Source organism: Bos javanicus, chromosome 13 (genome assembly GCF_032452875.1).
Source record: "Bos javanicus breed banteng chromosome 13, ARS-OSU_banteng_1.0, whole genome shotgun sequence".
NCBI classification, from domain to species: Eukaryota; Metazoa; Chordata; class Mammalia; order Artiodactyla; family Bovidae; genus Bos; species Bos javanicus.
Genome location: NC_083880.1, coordinates 76,048,759 through 76,065,684, shown reverse-complemented (window position 1 = coordinate 76,065,684; position 16,926 = coordinate 76,048,759). Strand labels below are relative to the sequence as shown.

Here is a 16,926-nt window from a genome sequence, read left to right as displayed (position 1 = left end):
CTTACTTGGAAAATATACTTTAAAAACTTACCTGTAGATTTTGGTAAGTTTTTAAGAAAATCCTTTCTATCTTCTTCATGCAATATATTGTAGACACTTGTATTAACCAGGTCTTCTTGCTTATATTGTAGGTACTGGGTAACATTTTCTGACACAAATACAATGTTTCCTTCACGATTCACCACAAATAGGAAGCCGTCCAATGCCTGAAGTGGGGTATGTTAACACTGGCTATTACAGACTGAACTGTATCCCACCCCCAACCACAATTGGTATGTTGAAGCCCTAAAGCTCAATGTGACTCTATCTGGAGATAGGGCCTTTTAGGAGGTAATTAAAGTTAAGTGAGGTCATAAGAGTAGGGCTCTAATCCAACAGGACTAGTGTTCTTACGAGAAGAGAGACAGACACCAGAAATGCACACACAGAGAGAAAAGGCCACGTGAAGACACAAGGAGAAGGCAGCCATCTACAAGTCAAGGAGACAGGTCTCAGGAGAAACCAAGACTGCCAACACCTTGATCTTGGACTTCCAGCCTCCAGAACTGTAAAAAATAAATTTCTATTGTTTAAGCCACTCAGCCTGTGGCATTTTGTTAGGGCAGCCTTAGTACTAAACAGAATTTGAAAAAAACTGTTGATTTAATGACTATCAGCCATCATGTCTATTAACATTAGCAACATCAAAAGGGTTCTAGGAAAAATATAGATGATTTGAAAAGATGACAGTAAAGATGAAATTTGAATTAATTTATAATCTAATTTTTGAAGAATTACTTCTTCAAAGGAGTTTTTAAAAATTTAAAAAAAAAAAAAAAAATCACCCTGAATGCTTCCCCCCTTTCCATCTGGTATCAAATCAAGCTATAGGAACTAGAGCACTTTGTAGTGAGAATTTACAAAGAGGAACTGAACTGATCCACTAAAAAGTAGTTGGAACAAACCAACTGCAACAAAATTATCTGATAAGTGAGCTTTAACAAAGGGCTTCTAGCCATCACTTAAAGTAAGAGAAACCTGTAAAGTACAGAAGAGAAACCTTCTGTAGAGTACAGGTTAACTAGATTTATTAAAGACAACTACTTACAAAAAATATCTAAAGTCTTAAAAATTCCTCCAAAATATGAAATTATAGTGCCATTCTATCAATTATGGGAAAATGCACCCAAAAAGTCTGAGTCAATAAAAAAAAATATGCCCAAATGCATGGGGTGAGGGGGTGAGAGGGGTACATAGGACCTCATGAGTTACATATATTTTAAACATAAGAGCATTTTATAATCATATTCAGAATACTGAGTTCTATCTTATGAGAAGAAACATTTTCTTTTTGCTCTCATACCCAAAATTTTATCTTTTTTTTTTTTAATTCAACACCGCTTACTTTAGAACTAAAACCTTATACTTGCCTGAAGTAAGAGTGGTCCTAAGGAGTCTTTATCAATAACTCCTTGTCCTGTGGAAGATACATCAGCTTTCTGAACATCATCATCACTGGTAATAGCTTTTCCTGAAAAGACATAAGGCAGTACTACAAATAGCATATGGATCAGTTGCAGTCTCAATGCACCTTCAAACTGTTCCCAGAACAAAGAGGCACACAGGTGTACATGCGCACATAAACAGTGCTTTCTGATAAGAAAACGATGCTACAATTTCTAAAGGTTAAAATTAAACTTCTGAGTTACCCAGGAGCGCAGAAGATACTCTAGATTTTCTTTCCCTACTAAAAGCACTATTTCACTGCTTCCTGAAAGGGAACTAACAAATAACAGGGTGAGCAGCCCTGGCCTCCTTCCAATTCTGGTGACTATGTCCTAAGGAGCACAACTGGTCCACTGGTCAAACTAATCTAACTATGGAGCCCCACAGAGGCTACTAGCCCTCAAGGAACAGCAGTTCCCATCTAAGCAACAACGGAGCAAAAGACAAATGTGAACCCAGTTAACAAGTTCCTGCTAAAAGACTTGAGTGTTCTCTTACTTTGTATTACCTTGCTCTTTTATTTGACGTATCTGTCTTACTGTTTCCTTTAAAATTGCACATTTATCTGGTTTGACATTGAAATTGTCAATATCACTAAGATTAGCAGATATTAGTTCAGCCAATTCTTCAATATATTTACTCTCCTGCTCCCGTCTCCACTTTTCACCACTGCAGGCAAGGCTGGGAAATGGGGGGAAAACGCCATAAATATATCAGTCACAATCGAGCTGTGAGCAGAATCAGTACCTACACAATACCATTACATCCATATACTAGCAAAGTAAATTCAGCCCACAGAGACTCCCAAAACAATGTCTTGGAGACCTAGTATAATACAGTTGAAATCTGTGCAAACCTAAACTCAAGTCCACCTGTTGTTAGCCTGGTGGCCTTAGTCAGTTAGCTTCATTTCATCATCTGGAAAATGGGGATAGTCTTTACCACAAAGAGACAGTAAAATTAACAAATAATTAAACAGCAATAACTACTTATTAATAATAAGGTCTCATGAATTATATTGATGATAAGATTGTTTTTTATTTTGCAACCCTGACAGTGAAATCTAAGTGATACTGACCTTGGCAAATACTACAAAAGCTATGAAGCATCACTGCATAAAATGTAGTATTTCATTTCTATTTTTTAAACTTCTAACTTCACTCAGGAAAAGAATGATAAAACCTCACAAATGCCAAAATATCAATTTATAACATGTTCTTAAAGGATACTAAAGATTCTAACTTGTAATAATCTTATCTTGCTTATAATAATCTTATCTATTTGTAACTCCTACATCCTCCATTGAGAAATGCTTCTTACAGTATCACAGTTAGTATATACTTAAACAAATAAACAATAAAAATCTAACCAGAGAAAGCAAATAACAGAAAGCTGAAATGTTATCTTCAAACCAAACAAATAAAGGCAAGGGGAGGTGATCTTGGTGAAGCATCAGGAAATAAATTGCTTACCCTTGCCCTGGAGGATCACATGGCAACTTGCGTTTTCGTGAATCAGGGGCCAGTGGATCCAAGGCGTTTTCTCCTAACCCACTCATCGTGAATATACATTAGCAACTAAGAGAGAATAGTAAGATAAAAATATCTTATTATTTTGTATAAGATATCATGTAAAATAGCCATGACTCTAATAAAGGCATAATATGCTTGAATGGCTGCAATTTGTAATTCAGGACTTTTCCTTAAATGGCTGGATAAGACTCAATATTCTTTATAGTACACACCTGTTCTGAAGACCTCAAGAGTTTATACTCCACTAATTAGAATGTCCAACCCTGGAACAAGTGTTTCTCAAGACCAAGTAACGTGTATACTGAATATCTCACAAAGAACAAGGCATCTTTTTCATTATCTAATAAAAAGAGACTGTCAACTCTCCAATTGATAAAATACTAAATTATACTTATATACAAATAAGATCTTATCTAGCCAATTGGTAAAAAGTCTTTGAATGATAAAAATTATTTTCAAGTTATTTTCAAAGTAGTTTTTTTTTTCCTGTAGACCATTTCTTTAGTATTCATCATCCACTGTGTTTTTCTTCCGCTACTTCAAAATAAGCTGAGACTCTGTAAATAATATGTAAGTTCCAAAACATTCTGCTTACAAAGCAGATGTACAACAAGAAAAATCCAGGTGGGAGGATTTTCACAAGATCCACAGAGCAACAACTATTTTGATATTAACTGGTGGAAAGGAAATATGCCTTGATTAAAGTTGCATTGATAAAAACAATGTATTTTTAAAAATAAGGTATTTCTAAAATACCTTAAAAAATAGGTATTTCTAAAAAATAAGGGTATTTCTTCTTGGAAAAAGAAATACTCAGTAACTCACAATTTTAGCACATGTAACTTATATGCAGAGTACACTATGAGAAACACTGGGCTGGATGAAGCACAAGCTGGAATCAAGATTTCTGGGAGAAATATCAGCAACATCAGATATGCATATGACACCACCCTTATGGCAGAAAGGGAAGAAGAACTAAAGAGCCTCTTGATGAAAGTGAAAGAGGAGAGTGAAAAAGTTGGCTTAAAACTCAATATTCAGAAAACTAAGATAATGGTATCCAGTCCCATCACTTCATGGGAAATAGATGGGGGAACAGTGGAAACAGTGGCAGACTTTATTTTTCTGCGCTTCAAAATCACTGCAGATGGTGACTGCAGCCATGAAATTAAAAGATGCTTACTCCTTGGAAGGAAAGTTATGAGCAATCTAGACAGCATATTAAAAAGCAGAGACATCACTTTGTCAACAAAGGTCCTTCTAGTCAAGGCTATGTATATAGTCATGTATGGAGTCCAATAGTCATGTATGGAGTGAGAGTTGGACATAAAGAAAGCTGAGCTCAGAAGAATTAATGCTTTTGAACTGTGGTGTTGGAGAAGACTCTTGAGAGTCCCTTGGACTGCAAGGAGATCTAGCCAGTCCATCCTAAAGGAAATCAGTCCTGGTTGTTCACTGGAAGGACTGATGTTGAAGCTGAAACTCCAACATTTTGGCCACCTGATGCAAAGAGCTGATTCATTTGAAAAGAGCCTGATGTTGGGAAATACTAAAGGCAGGAGGAGAAGGGGACGACAGTGGATGAGATGGTTAGATGGCATCACCGACTCACTGGACATGAGTTTGGGTAAACTCCGGCAGTAGGTGATGGACAGGGAGGCCTGGCGTGCTGCGGTTCATGGGGTCACAGAGTCAGACACGACTGAGCGACTGAACTGAACTGAAGTGAGCCTTCCCTCAACAAGAAATTTATTTGTCCTAAATTCTTGTTTATGAAGACGCTGTTATAAAGAATTCCAAGTCAACAGAGAAGCTTAAACACGCCAAACTGCTTTTTCTTAATTTGTTAAAACACATCTTGCGTTCTATCCACAGTTTGAGACCTACACAGAAGGACATAAGCTTCCACTAGGTGGCACAATCCTGCCAGGAAGAGAGACAAATCAACAGAGAAGCAAAATTTCACACAAGAAACTTAAAATATTCAGCTTCAGAAAAAACAAAATCAGAGTTTTAGATTACATTATCATCTTTACAGATATCCTAGGTATGAATTAAACACTAGCAAAATTTATTCTACCAATAATTTTGGTTAAAAAAAAGTAATGGCTGAATAGCTGTTATGTTTCAAGAACTTGGTGTTTTTTTCCTCACAGCATAAGTTAAAATAAAGGAGAGACAAGAACTTACATAATGGTCCAATGTTATGATTTTACAGGGTAACCAGATTCCACAATGCCACAATACTATATTCTTCAAAAATGACAATGTCATAAAAGACAAAGTCTTTAAGTATTCTAGATTAAAGAAAGCTAAAGAGAAACAATAATTAAATCCAATATTTGATCCTATATTGAATTCTGTGCTCTAGACAGGGAAAATGCTATAAACAACATTATTAGATCTATTGACAATTTAGAATATGGACAACAGATACAGTATTTTACCAATGTTAAATTTACTGAAGTTGATTTCTATACTGTGGTTATTTAAGAAACTATCCCTATTCTTAGTATTTAGGACAAAAAGGCCATTATGTACATAAAGGACCCTCCAATGGTTGGAGGGAGGGTTTACATACTTATGAGTGAGTGAGTGAGAGAGAAAGGAATAGGAGAAGAGGGGGGAAGAGGGGGAAGAAGAGACTAGAAAGGAGGCTAGCAAATTGCTGACACTGGTTGAATCTCAGCTGGGCAAAAATTGTTTAACTCTTTGTACTATTCTTTTCCCTACAACTTTAAGTTTAAAATTATTTACAAATAAAGTTAAATGCATGTTCAGCTTTGACTTCCAATCTTCATATTTAAAAAGTGATTCCTTAATGAACAGAAATAGAATAACTAGCTATGTCTCAATACAATTATCTTTATATTTTTGTTTCATTCACAGGTTATTTTTAAATTGTGCGGCCAACCATCCAGTGAATAATAGCATTTATTTTAAAAATATAATTTAAAAATGTATACTCCAAATTTTAGATATTATTTCTTTACTTTGATGTTAAACACAAGCTGAATCCTCTAACAAACTCTTTGTGAATAACAGCATTTCTTTAACTTGAAAGACATAATTTATTCTATATTCTTTGTACTATTTCCTTAACTTTGCTGTTACACATAAGCTGGATCTCCAGTAGAGCTTAAGGTGTCTAGCATATAACAGGTGATCAATAAGTATGCCTCAAAAAGTACTGAGTAAATGGAACATTCAACCCCTGCAGTCGTATTTTAGATTTTCCTCCATTCTGATCTACAAAAAAGTTTAAAGATTAAACTTTCTAAATTGTTACTTGTTGGGCTGATACAGGATGTCACCAAAATGAATTTTTAGAGACAGTAATTATATCAGTAGAGAATCAAAACCATGAAAATCTTCAGTCAGTTCAGTTCAGTCGCTCAGTCGTGTCCGACTCTTTGCGACCCCATGAATCACAGCATGCCAGGACTCCCACCCCAGTCCATCACCAACTCCAGAGTTCACTCAGACTCACGTCCATCAAATCAGTGATACCATCCAGCCATCTCATCCTCTGTCATCCCCTTCTCCTCTTGCCCCCAATCCCTCCCAGCATCAGTCTTTTCCAATGAGTCAACTCTTCACATCAGGTGGCCAAAGTACTGGAGTTTCAGCTTTAGCATCATTCTTTCCAAAGAAATCCCAGGGCTGATCTCCTTCAGAATGGACTGGTTGGATCTCCTTGCAGTCCAAGGGACTCTCAAGAGTCTTCTCCAACACCACAGTTCAAAAGCATCAATTCTTCGGTGCTCAGCTTTCTTCACAGTCCAACTCTCACATCCATACATGACCACTGGAAAAACCATAGCCTTGACTAGACGGACCTTTGTTGGCAAAGTAATGTCTCTGCTTTTGAATATGCTATCTAGGTTGGTCATAACTTTCCTTCCAAGGAGTAAGCGTCTTTTAATTTCATGGCTGCAGTCACCATCTGCAGTGATTTTGGAGCCCAAAAAAATAAAGTCTGACACTGTTTTCACTGTTTCCCCATCTATTTCCTATGAAGTGATGGAACCAGATGCCATTGATCTTTGTTTTCTGAATGTTGAAAATCTTAGTATGAAAGAAATCAGTAATCACAATTATCATGTAAACTAGACAGGTGCACATGTCATTCATGTAAAGACAATGTTTATGTACATATAAAAGAAACCTAAATATGTCTAACTATATCCAAATATGGGCTTCCCTGGTGGCTCAGACAGTAAGGAATCTGCCTGCAATGCAGGAGAACAGGGTTTGATCCCTGGGTCAGGAAAATACCCTGGAGAAGCAAACTGCAACCCACTCCAGTACTCTTGCTTGAAGAATTCCATGGACAGAGGAGCCTGCCCATGGGGGTTGTGAAGAGTCAGACACGACTGAGGAACTGACACTATGTCCAAATACACACGTGGCTCTCCTTCTCTTGATCTAACAGAACAGCAAGCTATAACGTGCATTATGACTCCAGTCTACATGTTACTGAGTTTACTCTTTCACAGAGTCCCATGATCTCTAGTAACAGAGATAATTATCCAAAAATGTACTGGTGCACAATTCTAATCTGAAACCACAGTACTGGTGTTTATTCAAACACGAAGGTATAACTATTTAAGATATAAAATAATTTTCAAATTTCATTTTTTAGAAACAGGATTGACGGATTTTTTTTTTTCTAGCTCTTACTTAGATAGAGATAAACCTTGGTACTACCTTCACTATACAATGCCTAAAAGACCACATGATACACAAGTCTGAATGACAAAATACTGTATAACAAAAAAATCAAAGTAGAATAAATGTATCTTTAAATGTCACCCGACTAAAGAAAATGTTCAACATGAGAAATAACAGAAGTATTTCAGTCCCAAAAAACAAGTTTCCACATATTCAATAATACAGTAATTCCTAAAAACAGATGACTACAACGAACTCTTCAGGCACAGTTTCCTATTTATTTGGCATTAATCTTATTTATGAGCACAAAAAACTATAAAAAGCATTTGTTTTACTTGCCAGGCCTGTTGTCTACTTCTCACTGGTGGAGCCAAACTCAAACTATATTTATCTGGGGGGCTATATTGTCTAGCTTTGTAAGTTATTCTTTTCATGGCATATGCACACTAAATCTAGACCATTTTCAGTCACTCATCAAGAATTAGGGTGGGAGGGGGGAATGGAACATGTACCGGGCCCACGAGTAGATTAATTTCTGCTCCCCCAGAAAAGTTAAGAAACACAGATCAGTAATTGTACAGCCTACATTTTTACATCTTAAATTATAGCCCATCTAGTCTGAAGAATATACAGAGTTGGTAAAATCCATATTCAAAGGGGAAATAATACAGCACAAGAGCTTCCCAGTACCTCTCACTGTCGGGACAGTCTACTGTACTGAGACCCTTCTAAATTCTGATCCCCTACAGATAGACTATCATTCACACAGTTGAGCTGAAAAGAAATCAGGACCATAAAATATACCTGCCGTACTCCCAAACAACCTGTACTCTTATCCAATAGCGAGGTTCATAATATATTTTGAAGTTGCGAATGTAGATGCTCCCCAGCTGACAGTTAAACTGGAGTAACACCTCAACCACACTTCCAGGTAGAATACAATCTAATCACCGAAGGCTTTTCACACCCCTGACACTACAGTAACGAAAGACTAGAGCAAAACACTTTTCACTGAATCAGATTCAAAGGCCCAAGATGTATTCTATCTTTCAATGTAAACTCAACTGTTTAGATCCTTGAGTCATTTTTACAATTATTTTCCTTATATGAAATGTTTCTACTTAAAAGTTCTATGCTATACTACTTAAATACATTAATATGACAGTGTATACTTTAAAATGACATTTAAGCAAAATATTCTATGCAACTATTTCAATATAGAATACTATAAATTTATGATAACTTTCAATGTTCTCAAAATATAATGTTACCTATTTCTGTATGAAAAGTCGTAAGTAGATTCATGATAAATCGGATTTAAAATGAGCAAAAATCTTACAGCAACTGGATAAAATTCCTCTATAAATACTACAGGCCTTTCTATACAATACAACCAAGCTGTGGTACAGGTTTAAGTTTATATACGCACAGAGTACAACAAACTGGTAGAAAAGGAACGTTCTTTAAAAGCAACAAAGAATTGTATCTGCCAGCTCAAAAGCCACAAAAATGACATGTGGCTTAGCAGCATTAACTACCTTTCCTTTTGGTTATTCACAGTTAAGACAGGAGGGGAAATCTTGATTATGTACAACAAACTATGCAGATGGTCAAAGATACAGGAAGTATACCATGTCCAAAAGGAAGCGGTATCAATCAACAATGCCAGTGTCCATTAGGTGAGCAAGAAGTTATTCAGGGAGGGGGGGCACCTAAGAAAAGCCACGACAAGCCAAAATGGTAAGGAGGTAAAGTGAAACTGAGGTAAAGTCGCCCAGTCATGTCTGACTCTTTGCGACCCCATGGACTATACAGTCATGGAATTCTCCAGGTCACAATACTGGAGTGGGTAGCCTTTCCCTTCTCCAGGGGATCTTCCCAAGCCAGGGATCGAACCCAGGTCTCCCACATTGCAGATGGATTCTTTACCAGCTGAGCCACCAGGGAGGCCCAAGGAGGTACGTTTCCCAGTAAATCTCCAACGGCATAGAGACCAACTGAAATATTTCATTTTCCTAAATAAATAAGGAAGGAGGAAGGAAACATAACTTTTGTGGCAGTACAGTGCCAAGCATATCACATATTTGGTATTAGAAATCAGATCAGTCGCTCAGTCGTGTCCGACTCTTTGCCACCCCATGAATCGCAGCACGCCAGGCCTCCCTGTCCATCACCAACTCCTGGAGTTCACTCAGACTCACATCCATCGAGTCAGTGATGCCATCCAGCCATCTTATCCTCTGTCGTCCCCTTCTCCTCCTGCCCCCAATCCCTCCCAGCATCAGAGTCTTTTCCAATGAGTCAACTCTTCGCCAAAGTACTGGAGTTTCAGCTTTAGCATCATTCTTTCCAAAGAAATCCCAGGGCTGATCTCCTTCAGAATGGACTGGTTGGATCTCCTTGCAGTCCAAGGACTCTCAAGAGTCTTCTCACAATTCTCCAAAGTATGTATTACTCCCATTTTATAGATTAAAATAGCATCTAGATCACATACAGATACTAGATGGCAGAGCTGGGATTACAATATTTTTAGAATTTTATAATAAAAAAATATGTATCAGATGTTTCTTGGGCATTTCATCCCTCACTCCAAAAAAAAAAAAATTAACCAATCATACTGTTGAATCACACAATCTCTGCAAACAAGTTAACTGGAGAATTTCTCAGCTCATCAGTAAGAACACTGAGAAGCTGTTACATGAGGGTTTAAGGACATGCAGTATTAGGGTCAGAGGCAATGAGGTGCTCCAGCTCAGCAGGTACTAACGCTGCTATTTCCCTCAAGCCTCTAAAAATCAACCACTATTCTTCAGTCACCAAATAAATGGCCCTCTACTAACCATGACCCTTATTTCTACTTGATACCAACAGTTAGTGGCTCACATGGCAAGGAAAAAAGCTTAGTTCAGAAAAGCGTTAACTATAACCACAAGAAAGAAAAAGATAGAAAGTGAAGTCACTCAGTCGTGTCTGACTCTTAGCAACCCCATGGACTGTAGCCTACCAGGTTCCTCCATCCACTGAATTTTCCAGGCAAGAGTAGTGAAGTGAGTTGTCATTTCTTTCTCCAGGGGATCTTCCCGACCCAAGGATTGAACCTAGGTCTCCAGCATTGCAGGCAGACGCTTTACCGTCTGAGCCACGTGGGAAGCCCCAACTATAACCAAAATAACCTGTCAAATATTTTCATACTTGGGTTTCCCAAGATTAAATGCTAGAGCCAAGTACTTCTGACTATCTCACCAATAATCTGGTTTATTTATCAGGCTTGTCTGTCTGATATATTATACAAGGTATGATTAAATATGTCAATTAGGGAGTATTTCTGGGAGTCTCCTGAGAATCTCAGTAACTTAAGAAAATTTTCATACAACTGTGAATTTGGATTATTTATTGAAAACTGCTTGAAACATTATATAAAAATAGAGACTGATTAAGCCAATTAGAAAAAAATTACCCTTGGGAAAGATTTATGAGACATCCATACATAAACACACTACCCAAAATATAAGTTCCAAATTGACACTCTTACTCAAATATAGTATATAGATAGTCATCACCAGTTAGGCTTAATCCTACAAGATTATATTTTCTAAAATATAAAATTAGAGGTTTTATTTCAGCCTTTTGTGCAGCTCCAAGAGAACCAGCACCATGGAGCAAAGAAAGGAAACGAAATAAAATGCGTGTGTTTAGGGGACAAGAAAAAGCAGAGGACGTAAGTCCATAAACATGGAGCTACTATGGACATCTCCTCACCAGTGACTACCTCCTACCTTTACGTTTTAACTGAATCTTGGTATAGAGGATAAGAGCTGAAAGCTGGGGGTTGGGGGTCCAAATAAAAACTAACTTGCAATATCCTTTTGTTTTGTTATTGAGAACCTGGTATGTTTAGTAGGATGCACCTATAAATCACCTAATGCAATCCATTTTTTAAATCTAATTCCATTTCTGTTCAAACATTTGCATGCCCAGACCATTTTGGGGCCAGGAAATAAGAGATAAATGACACCCCCACTATTAGAACTCTCAGGCAAGCAGCAGAGGAAAACATACAATTATAACAACATAATTTGGTAAGTGTTAAAATGAAGGCACAACTGATAGGAAACCTACTACCCTACAGTTTTTTTAAAACAAGGGAAAAGCATATAAACTGTATCAACAACAAACTACGTTGGTGTGGACATCTGCCACAAAACAGTATAAATCTCAGGTCCTGGTCAATTCTTTTCCTCTATCTTTAGTTATTAATGCCTGCAGATTTGGAAAGGGGCTAGCAGAGAGCAATAAAATATCCTAATTTTAATATTTAAGTTGAGGTGAGAAACATCCAAACATGAAGTAACAGCTATTTCATCCACAAGGTTTCATTCTCTCTTCTCTCGGTGTACTGCTTGCCGTTTCCTTCTCAATCAACAGCTGACCCCGAAGCCCCTTTACATTGATGCTCTGGTTTAAGCCTGATGAAGCTGAACTCAAACACAAACTCCCCAGAGGTTCTAGTGCCAGAACTGGGCATACCAATTAGCCAAGGCAGGTGCTAGATGCAACTGGAAGCTTGTTGCCAAGAGACTTCTCAACCTCTACACGAGCAACAGAGATGAAGTTCACGAATATACACTGTGCAGAGGGAGTTAAGCAAGCCAATTCCATTGAAATCAAATTATCCTCGCCTGACAGCATACTAACTAGCTGGGTAATTCTTTAGTTGCTTTAAAGGTTAGAGTGACTCCGACAATTTAACATGCTGAATCACTCTCATTCACAGGAATGAGACATAAGCCTGAACTTCATAAACCTGATTCATTATTATTATATTATTTACTATTAATAAATTATTCCATTCCTAAACAACATACTATTTAGTTGTACTTCTTCCTCACCACCACTTCCACCACCCAAGTGGCCTAAAAAGAAAAAGATTCTGACAAAAGATATTCATGAAAACAGCTACTATTTGTATTTAACCCTTAAGTCACGTATTTCTTTTTAGATGTCCCCTCTATCCCTCTCTTGCCTACAATACTGAAACACTTTTAGTCATCCTTCGGGCTCAAATGACTGTCACCTTTGGTGAAACCATTCCCAATTATCCAATTAGAAAAAGCTATCCTGGGACTTCCCTGGTGGCACCATGGATAAGAACCCACCTGCCAATGCAGGGGGCACGGGCTGAACCCCTGGTCTGGGAAGATTCCACATGCCGCACAACTGCTGAGTCTGTGCTCTAGAGCCCACGAGCTGCAGTTACTGAAGCCCCCGTCACTGAAGCCCCCGCCGAGAGCCTGGGCTCCACAGTAAGAGAAGCCACGGCAGGGAGAAGCCCAAGAACCAACAAAGGGCAGCCCCCACTCCCTGCAACGAGAGAAAGCCTGCCAGCAACAAAGACCCAACACAGCCAAAAGTAAATAAATAAATTTTAAAGCCATCCCCTTTATTCTAATGCATTTTTCAATTTATTACATTTTCAATACTATATCTTATCCACATTTGTCTCTACTTTCTACACTATCAGCTCTAACTATCTTATCACAAACTCCCTCTCTCTTTCCACTCCTAATACCATCATTCCCTGTGTTCCTCTTTCCAACTTCAGTTCTCCTCTTTCTTCCCTTCCCATCAGCTATACTTCTGACCAACCACAATACTCCTAAAATACAGAGAAGACCAGGGGGATGGGGCTGAACACCTTGCAAAACAGTTTTGCTTTTTTCCGACATGTCATTTTTCACTTAGATATTTCCATTCCAAAAAAAATATGGTGGCTTCAAGATATCTATCAAAATAAAACTCAAGGGTTTGAATTCTTCAGCTGACGTACTGTGATACAATAAAAAGACAGCAGGGCTTTGTTGGAATCGACTTTTGTCACCTATAAAAAGCTGATCGCCTGTAAAAACTGGGAATAATCACATCTTCCATATTCTTATGTTTATCGTGAGAATGAAAAGCAATACAAAGCAAGCAACTCGAACAGGGTGAAATGGTGAACCCTCCAAGGTACACCATACCAAGAACAAAGATGGACTTCCAGCAACATCAAATTTGTTCTCATTTGAAAACAAATCGTTACAAATATCCCATACAACAACAAATTAAAAAGCTTCAGACAAATAAATTAGCCAGAACTATTCAGGCTATCTTCAGTGTACAGATAACTGACTGGAATTCAGAATATTTTCCCATTGAAATAGTGTGGTGAATGGCAGTTAGTAGCTAACATAAAACCATAAAGATAGAATAAAACTACTGTCATAGATGTCTATGTCCTTAAGATAAATAAGTGTAATTAAAGAGTAAACAGGCACCTTTCAGAAGATTCTGAAGAGGTTATCCAAGTACCTTCAAAGGTACCAGGTAAAGAAAGAGTGCTGGTTCTTTTTTAAGGCCTCTTTGTATTTCTGGATTTGTGGTTTTATTTTTTCTTTGAAAGACGTAAACAGCTCTACATCAAAAGTATTCTTTATACCTACGGCTGTCCCCTGGCACATAATGAAAATACAAGCAGAAAAGAAAGGAAGCAAGGAAGGAAGAAGAAAGTGTTCAATCTCCTTCAGCCAACTGGTAAAGCTCTGGATTAAGATAAGCAGTGGGGGGTTAGAGGGGTGTGTGCACAGAGCAGAAATAAAATCTGATATAAATTTAATTAATAAGCAATAAAGATATAAACGAGAGATGATCACAGCATGTGTCTCATTCTCTCCTATTTCAGGCTATCTGTCTAGCAGAAGAAAAGACATTTTAAGAAATGTTAAAACTAAGGGCTTCCATGGTGGCTCAGTGGCAAAGAATCCATCTGCCAATGCAGGAGACACGGGTTTGATCCCTGATCCAGGAAGATCCCACAAGCCGCGGAGCAACTAACCCCGCGAGCCACAAGTATTGAGCCTCTGTGATCCAGTGCCCGGGAGCCACAGCTACGGAGCCCACAGGCTGCAGCTACTGAAGTCTGCGTGCCCTACAGCCTGAGCTCAGTAACAAGAGAAGCCACGAGTGAGAAGCCCGCCCAACGCAATGACGAGCAGCCCCTGCTCATGGCAACTAGAGAAAATCCCGCACAGCAGGAAAAGACACAGCGCAGTCAAAAATAATTAAAAAAAACATTTTTTTTTTTTTTTAAGAAATGTTAAAACTAAACAAATGATGCCATCAGTCACCTGGCAATCAAACGACTGAGAGCAGCAAAGCTGCTGTAGAAGAAGCACTAGTCAAGTAATGAATTAATGGTACCGGGAACGATGACCATGGGTCAACTGCAAGGCAGATATTGATAAAATGGGAGTGCCTGCAGAATAAAAAAGCTTGAAGTACCAAGACACTTCCCCTGCAGTCCTAAAGTTAGCTCTGTCCACCTTATCAAGAATATATAGAAGCTACATTGAGTTTCCCTATAAGACTAACATCTCAAAAATCAACAATAGGGAAATATAAGATGACGAAGCACTTTGAATTAATTTTCCAAAAACAGGTACTGAAGGTAGAAAAAGAGAAAATAAGGTATCACAGGAAAAACATCCTAGCCAGATTTCCTTCTCTAAAAGAAAAGATGTTGGGGCAGATGGTCTCTTACCTGAGCAACACGACATGGCAAGTCTGACTCATAAGACTTCCTGAATGGGCCATCATGTAGACTACAGTTAGTCTGTGCTCAGTCCTTGCTGTTTCCATTGCCTTTTTTCTTTTTCTGACTTCACAGCAAAGTTACTCTTCAGTGATTCATAATTCCACTCCTAGACTAAATAACCTTAAATTCAAAAGGATTCTTTTTTTAAAAAAATAATGTTTCCATATACCCAGAAGTTATATGTCTGATGACAGAAGTTCTCTCTTCAAATAAATCTCCAAAAGTCACTACTGATTTCAGGATGACAGTAATACAAACAGTGAATGACAGCATATATACCAAAGTCCAAAAAGAAAATAAGAATGCACTCCTAACATCATTTACCTGTTGGAGGGTGGTGTAGTGGTAGCACGGCTGAAAAAAGCCAAAGTCCAAACCAGACTTCAACTGCCTTCTATTCTCCTCCAAAATATACCTACTATACTATGTGGAGCTAAAAAGCTGTACCTCTAGGTCATGATTGTTCAAGGGAAGAAATCTGCAGCAAGCGAGACTATGAACTACTGAGGAACAGGATGAAAAGATCATCACCCAAATAATCTCGCATGAAACATAGTGTGGGTTGTCTTTTTTTCCCCTACTCAAAGGTCAGTTCTATGACACATGACTTAAAGAGCCTTTCTGTGTACTTCACAAACCTGCCTATGCGTGTGGAATAAATGAAGGGGGGCTCATCTCATTATCGTGAGAGAACATTTGAGGCAAAATTTTAATTATGAACCCTTGTAAAACCATTCATACAACTAAACTGGTAAAAGCAAAACCCACTTCAGCAAGCATCCTGAGAGTGGTCACAAAGTAACAGGGACGTAATATACAGCTGAGGACTACGCTAACACTGCTGTATGAAACAGAGAGAAGTTGTTACGAGTAAATCCTAAAAAGTTCTCATCACAAGGAAAAAATTTTTTTCCTTCCTTCCTTCCTTTTATCTTATCTATGTGAGATGATGGATGTAGCTGAACCTATGGTGGCAAGCATGCCACAATATGTGTAAATCACACCATCCTACTGAACCCCTTAAACTTACTCAGTGACATATGTCAACAATTTTCTCAATAAAACTGGGGAGGAGGGCAAGTTTTTCTTGTTTTTGTTTTTTTTTTTACGTGTGAAAGTGAAAGTGTTACTCAGTCAGTTCAATCCTTTGGGACCCCATGGGCTGCAGCCCGCCAGGCTCCTCAGTCCCTGTAACTCCCCAGGCAAGAATACTGGAGTGGCTAGCCGTTCCTTTCTCCAGGGGATCTTAAAGAGCCTGAGTGTTAGCCACACAAAGGAAACTGCATTTCCTATATCAATATGCTTGGGATGAACTGTTGATCAAAATAGACAAGTTTTTTGTTGTTATTGTTTTGGTGCTTGTTTGTTTGTTTGTTTTGTTTGGGCCTCCAACAAGCTGATGACCCAGTGCCAGGAAATCAACAAACTAGTACATGTAGAATCACAAATTGTATTTTGTGCTATAAAACATCTCCACTGAAAATTAATGGCTGATATTTAATTTAAAGGGCTTCCTCAGTGGCTCAGGTGGTAAAGAATCTGTCTGCAATACAGGAGACCTGGGTTTGATCCCTGGGTTGGGAAGATCCCCTGAAGAAAACAATG

At 38.2% G+C, this 16,926-nt stretch overlaps 1 protein-coding gene across 11 annotated transcripts in view; it reads right to left on the bottom strand.

Moving 5' to 3' along the window:
• NCOA3 (nuclear receptor coactivator 3) overlaps positions 1-16,926 on the bottom strand; it is a 122,498-nt gene that overhangs the window by 28,509 nt on the left and 77,063 nt on the right. For 8 of the 11 annotated variants that reach the window (XM_061437868.1, XM_061437870.1, XM_061437871.1 and 5 more), the window contains 4 exons: positions 2,958-3,062; positions 1,994-2,166; positions 1,410-1,510; positions 32-206 (listed from right to left, as the gene is read on the bottom strand). In XM_061437868.1, the coding sequence (XP_061293852.1) occupies positions 32-206; positions 1,410-1,510; positions 1,994-2,166; positions 2,958-3,043 (535 nt within the window). In that variant the 5' untranslated portion in view covers positions 3,044-3,062. Of the gene's footprint in view, positions 1-31; positions 207-1,409; positions 1,511-1,993; positions 2,167-2,957; positions 3,063-15,267; positions 15,442-16,926 lie in introns of those variants that run through there. The other 3 variants (XM_061437869.1, XM_061437873.1, XM_061437875.1) reach the window with 2 other exon arrangements.